This window comes from Triticum aestivum, chromosome 2B, assembly GCF_018294505.1.
Source record: "Triticum aestivum cultivar Chinese Spring chromosome 2B, IWGSC CS RefSeq v2.1, whole genome shotgun sequence".
NCBI classification, from domain to species: Eukaryota; Viridiplantae; Streptophyta; class Magnoliopsida; order Poales; family Poaceae; genus Triticum; species Triticum aestivum.
In genome coordinates this window covers 237,791,738-237,805,321 of record NC_057798.1, presented here as the reverse complement: position 1 = coordinate 237,805,321, position 13,584 = coordinate 237,791,738, and the positions used below count along the sequence as shown (strand labels likewise).

The 13,584-nt window shown below is 43.1% G+C and overlaps 1 protein-coding gene across 1 annotated transcript; it reads right to left on the bottom strand.

The window, feature by feature from the left end:
• Positions 1–2,674: 2,674 nt before the first annotated feature.
• LOC123044548 (myosin-3) lies at positions 2,675–13,055 on the bottom strand. The gene is made up of 24 exons (XM_044467317.1): positions 11,760–13,055; positions 11,133–11,234; positions 10,910–11,053; positions 10,681–10,831; positions 10,576–10,603; positions 10,305–10,470; positions 10,162–10,225; positions 10,030–10,043; positions 9,861–9,945; positions 9,661–9,764; positions 9,437–9,575; positions 9,107–9,225; positions 8,851–9,003; positions 8,682–8,771; positions 6,861–6,938; positions 6,122–6,280; positions 5,805–6,005; positions 5,418–5,623; positions 5,148–5,283; positions 4,850–4,979; positions 4,578–4,724; positions 4,363–4,487; positions 3,873–4,079; positions 2,675–3,563 (listed from the first exon to the last, which is right to left on the bottom strand). The coding sequence occupies exons 1-24, from the start codon at positions 12,333–12,335 to the stop codon at positions 3,090–3,092; spliced, it is 3,798 nt and encodes a 1,265-aa protein (XP_044323252.1). The 5' UTR covers positions 12,336–13,055; the 3' UTR covers positions 2,675–3,089.
• Positions 13,056–13,584: the final 529 nt, after the last annotated feature.

Here is a 13,584-nt window from a genome sequence, read left to right as displayed (position 1 = left end):
GGCCCCCGTCCCCGCCCCGGCGCCCGCCCACGCCACGGCCCCGGCGCCCGCCCCCAAGAAGAGCCGCCCGAAGGCGGCCGGCCGTGGGCCTCAAGGGGCCGCCAAGGTCGCCGGCTCGTCCCCGACCGTGAAGAAGCCGCGAAAGAAGGCCCCCGCCCGCCACCGTCACTGAACCTTCTCCCGCCGTGCACGAGGTGCTCGAGGAAATGGCAACCCCATCCTCGTTCATGGACCTCCTCCAAAACGCGGAGGTGGACCTCGGAGCTCCGCCTCTAGACCCCTTTAGGGTTGGAGACGACTTGGAGGAAGATGAGGAGGATGAAGGGGATGACGAGGAGGAGGTGGCCGAGATAGGGGTGGAGGCATTCACCGCCGCTTCCCGCCCACACGCTCGGTCCACAAACTACACCGAGGCGGAAGATGTCCTCTTGGTTCGTGCTTGGGCAGCTGTGGGAATGGATGCTACCACCGGCACCGATCAAACCGGTAAACTCTATTGGCAAAGGATTGAGGACGTTTATTGTAGGATCAAGCCGAAGAATAGTGGGTTCATCCATCGCACATTCCGGTCGCTTCAAGGCCGTTGGGAGTTGATCAAGCCCGCTTGTTCTCGTTGGAGTGCGGCCATGGACCAAGTGAGGGATGCACCACCTAGTGGAACCGTGGAGAGTGACTATGTAAGTACATATTTCTTCACTTTTTTAATTATGTGTGTGCACTATGCTATTGGTGGGTTCTTATGTGATTTATGTGTGGTTGATAGGAGACAATTGCCGGCTTGAGGTACAAGGAGATGGCCGCTTCCAAGGGCAAGCCATTCCCATTTAAGCATGTTTGGTCAATTCTTCAAACCTTTGACAAGTGGAAGTTGAGGGATCAAGAGACCGCACCCAAGAAGTCGGCAATGCTAAGGATGGACGATAGTGAAGATGAGGAGGAGAGGAACGTGGGAAAGCCCGAGGGAAACAAGAAGGGCAAGCTAAGGGTGAAGATGGAAGAAGAGGCGTCAAGCCTAAGGGAGAAGATGGACCACATGATAAAGGCAAGAGAGGAATTGACAACGAAGACATTGGAGATGAAGCTTCTTATCACCGAGAAGAAGAAAGAGGTCAAGCTTGCACAAGTTGAAGCAAAACGTGAAGAAGCAAAGCGCAAGGCCGAGTTGGAGGAGAGGATGATCAAGCTCAAAGAGGCAAAGGTATGGAAAGAACTCATGGTGGAAGAGAAAGAGCACATGATGATGTCCAAGAAGGACATGGATCAAGACCAATTGCAATGGTGGAAGGACTACAAGGAGGACATCGCGGAGAGGAAGAGGATGTTTCGTGTTGCGTCCTCTACTTTTCGAGGTGACACTCCGATGAGTAGTTGTGGTGATGGCGGTGTGTACGACTCCATCGGTGGCGATGGACATGCTTGATGGAGCCCGCTTGTGGTCTAGGAGATGGCGCCGAGGTGCAACTTTTGGTGATGGTGCCGATGAGAGGAGGAAGATGATGATTTTGTGATGTAAACTATTAAACCATGCATCAATGATTGTCATTTGGTAGTTTGTTTGGAAGTTGATTGTGTTCTTGTTGTCATAAATTGTGAGATGCCAAATGATAGATTTAAAGGTTGGGGTTGAGGCAAAGACTAGAACCCTCAAATCCAACCCTTAAAGCAGTTTACGGGTTGGGTTTGAGGGTTCTAGTATTTGCCCCTGTTTTTCAACCCTTAAAAGTGTCAAAAAGTGGCACTTCTCAACCCTTAAAAGTGCTTTGAGAATTTGAGGGTTTGAGGGTTCTACTAGTAATGCTCTTAGATCTGTATAAACCGGTAGACGCTAGTTATTGTTTGTTAGATTGATTATAAATTCCATATTGGATTGTATACATAGTAGTTTTGACCCCAAATTTTCCATCTGTAGCTCCAAGCTACTACCAATCAAATATTTTGACACAAGTAGAATTGCAAAACAAGCTGGAATTAAAAGCACACCATATGAGATTATCAACTTTGTTCTATTTTTTAGGTTTATGAGCTACATTCAATTTAATAGAAAACTATTTTCTTTACTCCGTTTGCCAAATACTTCCTCCGTCCCAAAATTATACTAAGACACTTATCAACTTTGTATTAACTTTAGTACAAAGTTATACTAAACTTAAGACACTTATTTTGAAACGGACTCACCGTTCAAGCTATCTTCCGATATTCCGGTAAATCGGACGATTTATCGTTTACCGGTGTCTGATCGATAAGATAAATCGGCTGATATGGCGATAAATGGGCCGATAAATTGCCGATTTATCCCTTATCATGGGTGGACGAGACTTGCCTGCTCCCCTCGCGTGCGCCCATCCGTGCTCCCGCATACGTGGCTTAATTTGATTGGAACAAAATAAGACCCGGCCCCACCTCCTTAAAATCAAGGGGGGAGATGATTAGATTAGAAAGGAAAAAGGTGAACCGTAGGATGAAGTGGGAGCACGGATGGGAGCATGGGAAGGGAGCAGGCAAGCCCTTACATTCACGGAGGGAGTATATATTATCTAGCATTCCACTTGTATGGTCACGTACAGTGCAGAAATGAAGCGCCAATGGCCGTGAGAGCAGCTCTTACTCAGAAACTTGGCAAACTCAGTCAGGTACAGTGCAGAAACGAAGCTCACGCGGACAAGGGAGGAAACAATGGATTCAAACGCCTTGCACATTCCAACGATTTCTTTCCTGTACACATTACAGTCCTGCTGTTGCATCTCTATTCGCTCTCGGCGGATAATCTGTATTTAATTACCCTTTCATATTTCCGGTTCATCGCTCTACATACACGACAACATACACATACATACACTGACAACTCAGAACTAACACACATGTACAGATCGCTTGCTGTGCCTCTTGCAGTTCTTTCGACACTCCCGAAACACTGGATGCGCAGGTATCGGCGATGGAGTTCGCCGTCGCCGCCATCTCACCAGGCTTGCTTGCGATAGAGAGCGAGAATCACAAAACCGCCTTCTCTCCTGCCATTTCTTGATCTCTCTTCCTTTGATGCAATGGCACTCAAAATGTGAGGAAATGCTCTGACCTTGTAACTTCCGCGTTCACTTGGAGCTCTTCTTCCCCCACCATCTTTTCCGAGATTTCTCGTCATGACTGCCGACCTTCTGAAGGTTTACCTTCGTTTCCTTCAACCGAGATTTGTAGTCTTTCTTCCATGTAGCAAACCGGTCCTTCAGCTTCCTGAGTTCATCGTCCGGATTCATATTTGAACCAATCTGTCCGGATTTCACGGCGACAAGGAAGCCAGCATCGTCGTCGAACACCTGCCGCCTGTCCTCAAACTCCTTTGCTAGGTGATTCACAGCATTTATCCGCCTATCTGAGTTTCCTGTCACCACTCTAGGTTCAGGGTTGTGGTTTTGGTATTTCAACTCTGTTCCTTCTGGGGTATGGGTCCCTGTGGACATTGTATCTTCAGAGTCGTATTGAGCATGCGTTGGAGTGGTATCAGTCCGAGCTGCTCGGGTGACCATGTCATCAGCAGCTAGGCTCTTCTTAGCAGCCACAAGACTCAACTGAAAGGAAAACAAGAGGATCGCATCATCTCAAGGGTAATGCAAAAAAAAAACAAAAAAAAAACTGAATGCCATGGAATTATGAGACACTCCTCTCTAATCTAACATTCAAATATTCAAACTCTAGATGCATCTATTCTTTTAGTTCAAGGCATGCTTGACACAACATTCATGAATACTTCAGATTTCATCACACAAGGCATGCTGAAGTAGTATATGTTGTCATTATCTTGTCAGATGAATTTCATGTTTTAGAAGATGTTGATCAGGTGCCTTAAACGAAAACAAAAGCTACTATAAATGATTTACCTGCAGAGAAGAGAGCTGTTTCTTCCATGCCTCTTCCATAACTTTCATCTTGGTCTCATATTCTGACCATTTATTCTCATACTGTTCCAATTGTTGCTTCAGCATCGCATTTTCTTCCTCTTTGTCTCGTAATAAAGCCTCAGCTTTTGAAACGCGTTCCTCGAGTTCTGTGACAACTGGTTGGCGAGGATACTCTCCATTCATTTCCTGACATGGGATGCAAATAATTAAAGACTATCAAACCTTTGACGCCTCTGCCATTAGGCAGTTGAACCAAGTGCAGGGAAATCTTGTATTAATAAAACAAACATTTTCAGTAGCTCTTTGTTGATGATTACGCACATAGTATAGAGTAGTTCCCGTCTGGTGCTGGACTCAATAGTAAATTACTACCCATCTGGTGCTGCATAAAAGTGGTATGCAGCAGCAACCAGGGTCTTGCTAGATTTATAACGGACAAAATATAGAGATCTGGTGACCTAGAACTCACATGGCATAACCTCGGTTGTGAAATATTATTCCTTACATCCCTTTTAACTTTGCTGTTAATGACTTTAGATTCCTTTTCTTCCTGCAAGCAGTTGAATTTCTTCCTGGCCAGGCACCCACGTATCACTGTAGAAACATACGGAAGCAGATGATTAGATGAAGTGATGAACGCAATAATCTACTGCAATATTGTGATATTACGCCTTCATAAATTACCAGACTGTAGAACAACAATATTTTTTAGCTGATCAGTAAACATGGTGGCTGCAAGTCGACGCCTAGTGTACTTCTGTATGAGAACAGCTGCCCTCCATCTCTTGAAAAGGTAATCAAATCGAAATCTTGCCTTTTCACCTCTTACAACTGTACATTGGCAAATGAAAAAGGTAAGTGAAATAACCAAGATTGTGTTGATTAACAGAGCAAGGAGAATTATTTCAATTTCAAAGTCTGCACATCCTAAAAAGGCAATTTGTTTAAAATATTACATGACTGCAAAGCTGTTGCTCCTTTCTTCAGTGTGTGATATTCTCTTCGAGTATGCAACCCACGGAAGTTTCTCTGAATCCGAAGAGCTCCATGGAACATCCGGTTTTTGGCATTTTCCAGTGCAGCAACCTACAAAATTATCAATAAGAATGACAAGCAACATACATAATACCACATACACGAATGGAAAATCATTGCGAAGTAAATTTGATTATGGTGTACCAAAATATTATTGATCTTGCAAATTAAACTGGAGAGCTGAATGTACGATGAAAACTATTAGAATGCTTGTTATACCTGTCCCGTACGAAGAAACAATTTTGTGTAGCCAACTTGATACATTTCTGGGGGTATACTGAATTGTTGTAATACAGCAACTGAAATACTAAGTGGATTCTGAGATGCGACAGAATGAGAGAGAAGAAATCCATATCTGCAGATTATTATAAAAAGATGGAACCTGGAGTCAGCTCGTGTGCTAGTATTGAACAAAATAAAGAAGTGTGCTCATTAAGTCTAGCTCTGCATTTCAAGCAAAAAAATAGTGTAGCTCAGCAAAGTACCAACCTTTCAGCAAACTGTTGGTGTGTCATCCGAGTTGGATAGCCTGCTCTCGATATCCGCACAACTTCAAACACACCACAGCACTTAAGCTGGTGCAAGACAAGGTCATGTTCGAATTGCCTCGGGCGTTGTTTGTTATTTGGCTGGATGCATCGAATGAAATGAGGACTTGTATTCTCTAATTGCTGCATTAGCTTGAATAGTTGAGCCTGGGTATTAAAGAGAGTATCGAGATCGTTATAAGTAAAGCCATCTTGACAATAATGCAAGCAACATCATGCATTGAGATGTTACTAGAAAAATACATGCAAATTATAAAACTGAAAGAAAATAATCAGAGAGCTTGAGAACATGCTCAAACGATCGATCAGATGAATAGATGATGAATACCTTAAATTTGTTCACAACGCTTTGTTTTTGTGAATCAACAAATAAGTGACGTGACAAAGTTGACTTATTCTGAGAATCAGCAATCATGACAGACGCAAAATCTTTTGGAAGATCACTTTTGCACGAAGAGAGTAATTGAATTGACTCGCTGTGCAGTGGATCTCTATTCTTCTCCAAGAACCCAGTTGTATCATACGAAACCTAGAATTACAGTGTGCACAATTATCAATTAGCATATAGAGAGCTTCCACACAAAATAATGATGGTTTATTGAACAAGCTCACAAATGGAGGAATATGTATTTGAGGACCACCAACCTCTCCAGCATAATGACAAATCTTAAAGGCACCATCTTGTTCGCCCTTAAATCCAGGATTTCCACTCAAGTGCTGCTTAAGTTTGTTAGCAAAGGAAAGATCTGTTGCCTTTGGGAATGTAGACTCTTCATCCAGCAAAGATAATAGCCCTAGAGGCCTCTGTAACATAGAATGTTGTAAAATAGTGCACATACAATTATAGAACATTTAAACAGTGAAACTAATATCAAAAGGTATTAACATGTCATCACCATCAAGGACTCAATGTAGCACAATTCTTTAACAATTGCAGCCAAACAATAATCTGTGCATTTTTTATTTTTAGTGTTCTCTTTTAGGAAAGCACAGAGGCACTCCTCTTAAAGATATTTAAATCTATTTAAAAATCACTTTATCGTGGATGATGTCATTTATGCTGGAGTAGCTTGATACGAAGTACTTAAGTAACTCAGAGAGTCTCAGACATCAGTGAGCCCAAGGAGATTTGGTGACAGAAATGATAAATTTCTGCACTGCAAGACATTCGCATGGCAGAACTAATAACAAGAAAAACAAAATGACAACGGAAAGGAAATTTGACTAAAAGCACATCCAGTTACAGGTTGCACATGTCAGGTCAGTAATTATAAAAGAAATGCATAAAAATATCAAAATTGCAACATTACTCCAGCCAGCAATGTAGATAGCTTGAGGATATGGTTCATAAGTAAAGTTGTTCCATGAAAAATATACTGCATACCTTCTCAAAGAGAGATAAACAGTCAGTGTTGTCCACAAATTCCACACTGGCCCAGTCAATTCCATCATCCAGATACTCCTGAAAGAATAGAATTAGCATAAGTACAAAGATGCAGAGGAAAATGCATAAAACAAAACTGGAAACACGTGAATGCATGAGCAGATAAATGAAAACATCAAGAATCAACTTTATAATTTTACAACACGGAAACTAAAACAAGCTGCATATATCTTAAAACAACTAAGCAATTCGCAAAGTTGGGCTCGATCATTGGTAAGACGCAACTTCCAACCAGTGTTCTAACAATACTGGAAATGGTATTAGGTGCATTAGTTAGGTCTCAGACATCCTTACTCCCTAGCTACCCTAAAAAAGGATGATGTCCCAGTCAGTTAGGCAAGGAGGATTAGATAACATTGTATCATTTGAATTGGAAACAGGATCTTTCTTCCCTTCATATATAAGGGGATGGATGTATCCATTATGAATGTTAATCAAGCTAATAAAAATAGTTTATCAATCGGGTCCACCCAACTCCGCCTATGTCTTCTAGGCATAGCCGGTCCCAAGCCCGGGTAAAGGAGGAGGGTTGTGATAGACTTGGCGAGCCAACGTAAAAACTAGTCAGTCCCATGGGTATGAAACCCATTTGAGCGAGAGTAGTACTAGGATGGGTGACCTCCCGGGAAGTCCTCGTGAAAGGGTTTCATATCTAAGGGTTGTGATAGGCTTGGCGAGCCACCGTAAAAACTAGCTAGTCCTTTGGGTATGAAACCCATTTGGGCGAGAGTAGTACTAGGATGGGTGACCTCCTGGGAAGTCCTCGTGAAAGGGTTTCATATCTAGCCTACCCCAACTTGTTTGGGACAAAAGGCTTAGTAAGTAAGTACGTAAGTAATCGGGTCCACCCACGTTCTTCGTCTCACCTATGTTCTATCCCTCAATCCCCTACATCGTGATGTCGTGCCATCCTCATGGCGGTAGTTATCCAGTTTACGATATATTCAGAAGGCCAGAACTTGCAAGCCAAACAGAAATCTACTGCATCCTGTGGTTTATTATCTTTTCGTGTTTCCTGAAACATATCGAGTTTTTCTGTTTCCCACATCTTAGACAATAACCAAATTTACCATTTCCTTAAAATACCATAAAACAAGGTTTGGTGTTTGCTAATCGCAGTATAGGGTGAAAAAGCTCAGTGACCAACAAAGGCCTGCTATTGTTGAGGTTTATTACCCTAGCTACAAGAACTTTGACATCGTTTAGGAAAGCACAGACGCACTCAGAGTCTCAGAAGACAAGACATAAAACAGGTAGTATCGGATATTGTATGTCCGGATTTGGATGGCGTGCCAGTGATAGACTTCTTAGTTTATAGAGTAGTCTTGTGTGGTAGGCTAATAGCTCTTTATTGTGCTTTAACTGGGTGTTATGGTTTCTTCTGTTTTAGTCGAGACCACTTTTCTTGATGATGTAATAAGCTCTGTAATAAGTATGGCTGCATGCATCTATGACGCAGAGGCCCGGGTTAATAAAAGGAGCTTCCATTATCAATAAAAAAATCGGACATTGTGATTGCATCAGAGCATGCATATACAACTTGGGCTATGTAAAATCAACTTCAGCATCCAACTAGTGCCCTAGTTATGAAAAAATCAGGAAATTTCGTCCTTCACATCTTTAGTACACAAGCACTGACAGCGCAATGTACCCTAAACCCTGGTTTACATGGAAGAACGTGTATGTAATAATAAGACTTATAGCTGTTTACACCTATTATATTAAACAAACAAATAATCCAGAGAAGTGTCAGAATCTTACCTCCTGTTCTAGTTTGAATAGATGTCGGTTAAAATGCTGTTGCAGCCTTTCATTGGCATAATTTATACAGAACTGTTCAAAGCCATTTTTCTGCAATGGTATAACTTAATGTCATCTAAAGAGCACTCAAGCAGAACTTGTATTCGATAAAATGCAATGAACTCCATACATTGAAAGATTCGAAGCCATAGATATCCAAAATACTTATGGATCTTCGTGTACGTTGTCTCCCCGTTCCAAGCGAGTCGTTAATTTGCTCAACAATCCAGTCAAACAGATGAGCATAGATTGACTTCGCTAGAGCATCCCTTGCATCGATTGCCTAGAGAAAGCAGAAATTATAAGTAAAAAACAAGACAAGAAAATCAATAAGCAACAGCTGACAGATATCCCCAGATAGATAAATTTTCCAGGCAATTTCAAACCTGGGTTAACGTCAGTCTTTGAACAATATTTTCCTTTCCAGCTTGGATTTTACGAGTTGAGAGAGCAATCACCAATTGAGGGACACTGCAACCTAACAGCTTTGCTGCATTAACCAACCCTGTGAAGACATTAAACAATGGGAAACAATGGTCATTCAGCAAACCCCATGAAAATCAAATGACGCCAATATCAACTTCTTTGTACAAATGTGGAACACAGTTTACACTTTGGGATATTTCTACAGGGTATTATCAAAACAGAAAAAATATGGAAGGGGATAGGGGTTTTTTGCACAAAGAGGAGTACATTCGCCAACGGGTAATTGGTACCTTCATTCGAATCAACTTCCACATGGCTTTCATTGTCTATCACAGAGAATGAAATGTTTCCCAGCCACAAGACAACTGCTAGCATAGAAAATAATTCCATCTGGTTTTCCCCAGATATCTGAACAATATCCAATGCACCCTGCAAATGAAAAAATGGATGAGTAACAAGTAACGATAATAGCCGAAGTTTCGTCGGAAATGTGGTTGATTTGTAGAAACATTACCAATAACGACGAAAATCTTTTAGCATCATCAACACCATCAATTCTCAAGCAAGCACTCTGCTTCAAGTAATTATAGTAATTGGCGTCTCTCAGTAACAATTTTTCTGCAACAGCACATGCATATATAACAGATCAAAAAATGAAAGGCGATGCAATGAAATGTAAGATATATTAATTCCTTGATAGGAATGTGCGGTTACTTCTGTGAAGAGGAGAAGCTCCAGAGCACAGCTGATAGAAAATATGATATGATCTCTCTCCTGATGCCCTCCGAACCACCCTCGACTGCACAAGCAAGATATAAGATATTAAAGCTTTCAACAAATACTAAAATATGGAGTTTGGGGTAAAGTTCTAAAGCTATTGTACCTTCTCAAGCAGGACTATTCCATGAGATTCAGTTAGAGGAACACATCATACATGCCCAGAGAAACAAGCTATCAGGAAGTTTGACAATATTATGACTAGCTATGTCAACAATATATGGTGCAGAAGGCTTACATGTTTGTATTTTAGCGCCACAAATCTTTCCGGTTTCAGAAAAGTGCATTTCAGTAAGTTTACCCTGTATCGATATCATCAAGGTGTCATAAGAATTACTTAAGAATGATGAATTGACAACATGTCACTAAAGATAAACTTACAAATCTGCTCGAGTTATCATTTCTTGATGTTTTTGCATTCCCTAATGCTTCCAGAATAACATTGGTCTGTAGAACTTCAGACTCCATTCCGTTAGCTCCCCCTAGAGCAGCCAAATACTGCATCGCAATTTTAGCTGTTTCAGTTTTTCCTGCTCCACTTTCACCACTGAAATAAGACAAACATCATAGAGACCATGTTAAAGATTGGGCAACCCAGAATTTTTAAGATACTGTGATTACTATTATAAAGGGCAAAGTAGATCATTCTGACCTTATTATTATAGATTGGTTTATGCCATCTGCAAGGCATCATAAGTTGCATTAGAAGATAAATTTTGCAAAACAATCCTATAAACTACTCCTTTTAAACACCTACCTCTTAGCATTTCATTAAAAGCTATATCAGCAATTGCATACACATGTGGATCATTTGTGAGCTTCTGTCTGTATTTTCTGATGAAATCTTTCCCATAGAGTGGAACCTCTTTCAGTGGGTTGATAGCAATCAGAACAGGTCCTGCTTTTGTCTGCAAGGATAAGAGAACACAAATGAAGAGACATTGACTGGACCATGAACAATCTAGAGCTTGGTGGATAGTGCGTACGTAGATAAGATCACGAGAGTATCGGTATTGCAGATTGTAAAGGACGGAAGGTTCATTTAAGTAGCTCATCTGGATCAAATCATCCACTCCATCTAGAATATCAGGGTTGGCGGGCAAAAGTCTTTCTGGTGGCAGCGTCAAAACCTGCGCAAACAAAATATAAGTAACAATGTTACCAAAATTTACTCAAATAGCTATACCATTACAGCAACATGAGACTCACTTCTCCATTAACAAGGTGTATTTCGACGTCATCTCCAGAAATTGATTGAATCTGTCCGAGTTCCCACTTCTCATCTGATGCAGAACACCAAACCCGTAGCTTCTGAAAAACAGTTAAAATATTATTACTTTGCCTCATTTTTTCTACCATAACATCAGACTCAAATCATCAGGGGGAAGGATTAATATCAGAACTAATTCCAAGCACATGCAAAATTGTTCTGTTTGTCCAACATATCCATACAGGCCAAAGCAAGTAGGAGTATGTAACATGCCAAATTACTTGACACACAGGCCAAAGCAAGTATGAAATATGCTTTCCTGACCATGAACGAGCATTAAGAAACACTTGTTTCATCTACTTCTAAATGCTGCAGGATAATAAGTTCTGTATACTTATAGAGAAAACAATAAATTCACATTAAACTCTTTTGTAGATAAAGCATACGCGAGTAGTAATTTGATTAACATTTCTTGGTGTTGAATACTGAGCGAGTTTTGCAACCATATCAGAGAAATTGTTCAGCCTAACTCTATGTGACAGAGACAAATTGAACTTGTGGCTGTTGCTTTGTTCACATGATAATAGGAAAAATCGCATGAATTTCACTATGAATGAGATTCTCACCTTCTGGAGGACATAGTCCATGGAATCAGTAAACACTGGCTTCCCATTTCTCTTTGATCTTGCTGAGGAAAAATAAGGAGAGGGGGGCTCCTTGCAGGCCATTGCATCCTTCCTCTCCTCGTGGAGGTTCTCAACATACGGAGACTCATCCAGTAGTTCCACTTCCACACTGCATAGCTTTCTCTTGGCCCCAAAGATGCGACCATTTACAGCCTTCCCCTCCTTGGCCTCCTGCCCACCAATCTCCTTCTTGACCTCTGGCGTATTCTCCTTCTCAATCTCTGGCTTATTCTCATTCACAGCTTCCGGCTTCTTGTCAGTATCCGCTACAGCTTCCGGCTTCTTGTCAGTATCCGCCACAGCACCCTCTGCCACTCCATCCTCAAGATGAACCCTAGGAGGCGTCGGCGACCGTCTTGCCCTGGGCAGCCGGCCACGGCACGTCGGGCGGGCCGGCAATGCCGGCGGCTCATCCTTGGGCCGCTCGTCGCGCTTCTTTATGGTCTCGAGCAAGACCTCGAGGGAGCTCTTGGGAGCGGCCGGGACTGGCGCCATCACGGCGGCTGCAGAGAGCATCACCGCCGAGAGATCAACAAGCCACCGGAGCAAACCAGTGAGCGCACGCAAGGGCTCACACGGCAATACGCCAAATCTTACAGCAGAACGCCGTGGAGGCCAGGAACTTCTCCATTTCTCATCAAATCAGCGCCAACTCCAGGCGCATGAACCCCCCTGGCTCGGCAAGGGCCCGAAAGCGACACCCACCCAAACCCCGAATTACACGACCAGGCACCAGGAGACCTCAAAATCCCCCCAAGAAATCTCTCGAAATCTCACGCTCCCGGCCCCGAAAACAGCACCAATCGCACGCGCAAAGGACAGATTTTGGCGGTGCCGCACCGAGGGACGGGGGTGAAAAGAACCCAGACTCCGCGCGATTTTTCAAGGGAGGAGGAGACGACGCGGCCAAGAAGCCTGGGCAGCGGCAAAAGCCGGCGATCTCTGGCGAAAGGAAAGGCGAAAGAACCCGAAACCAAAGCAAAGCCTGCTCCGAATCAAGGGGTCGGAGCACTAGAAGCGGCAGCAGAAATCGGCCAAGAAACGCATCAAAAGCGAGCAGCACTGGAGAGACAGGATGATTTCTCCCCCCGCTCCCGAATCAGGACGGAAAACCCCAACAAAAAACGCAATTACTCCGCTCGCCCTCTCCCTCCCCCCGCTCCCCTCGGGGCTTTCGTTTCGCTTCTCCCTCACAATTTCAAACCTCCGTCCCCTCCACCATGCCCCTTGTGTCTTTTTCCCCCTTTGCTCTTGATCCGTTACTTAGGCCGCCGGCGAAAATATTTAGAGCAGAGAAAACCGAATTACTAATGTGCCCCTGCGGGGCAGCGCCGGACTGCGCCGGCCGGACGGTGGCGTTCTCGTAGATACTGCGGGGACGGAGGGGCGGGGTGCGCGTGAGCTGTCTGTGGATTGGAGGCTCCGGTTCGGACCGTTGGATGCGGGCGGCTGCGCCCTCCGCTCCACGACTTGAGTTCGGGGGCGAAGTTACCCAACTGCCCCTGCAGATTAGTGGTCTCGCACCACCAGCACAACACAGGTCTGACTGCCTGTTTCCATTTCTGTGTTGACGACTTCCTGTGTGTTCATTAAAATACTAAGATAAAAAGGGCCCGGTTTAATTGTTTCCAAGTTTGTTCGTCTTCATTAAAATGCAAGAAATTAATAAATGCATAAGTAGCTTCCATTTGGCCGGCCTTGTTTGTTTACACTCCAGTTTTTTATTGAAGCATTTAGTTGTGGTGTTTGTGTATGTTCCATGGAA

Excerpts from the sequence above, each read along its gene's own strand:
- LOC123044548 (XM_044467317.1), bottom strand. The coding sequence starts at position 12,335 with ATGCTCTCTGCAGCCGCCGTGATGGCGCCAGTCCCGGCCGCTCCCAAG. Across the intron at positions 10,471-10,575 it reads AACCAATCTATAATAATAAG|TGGTGAAAGTGGAGCAGGAA; the intron begins GTCAGAATGATC and ends GTCTTATTTCAG. Across the intron at positions 5,284-5,417 it reads CACCAACAGTTTGCTGAAAG|ATATGGATTTCTTCTCTCTC; the intron begins GTTGGTACTTTG and ends AATAATCTGCAG.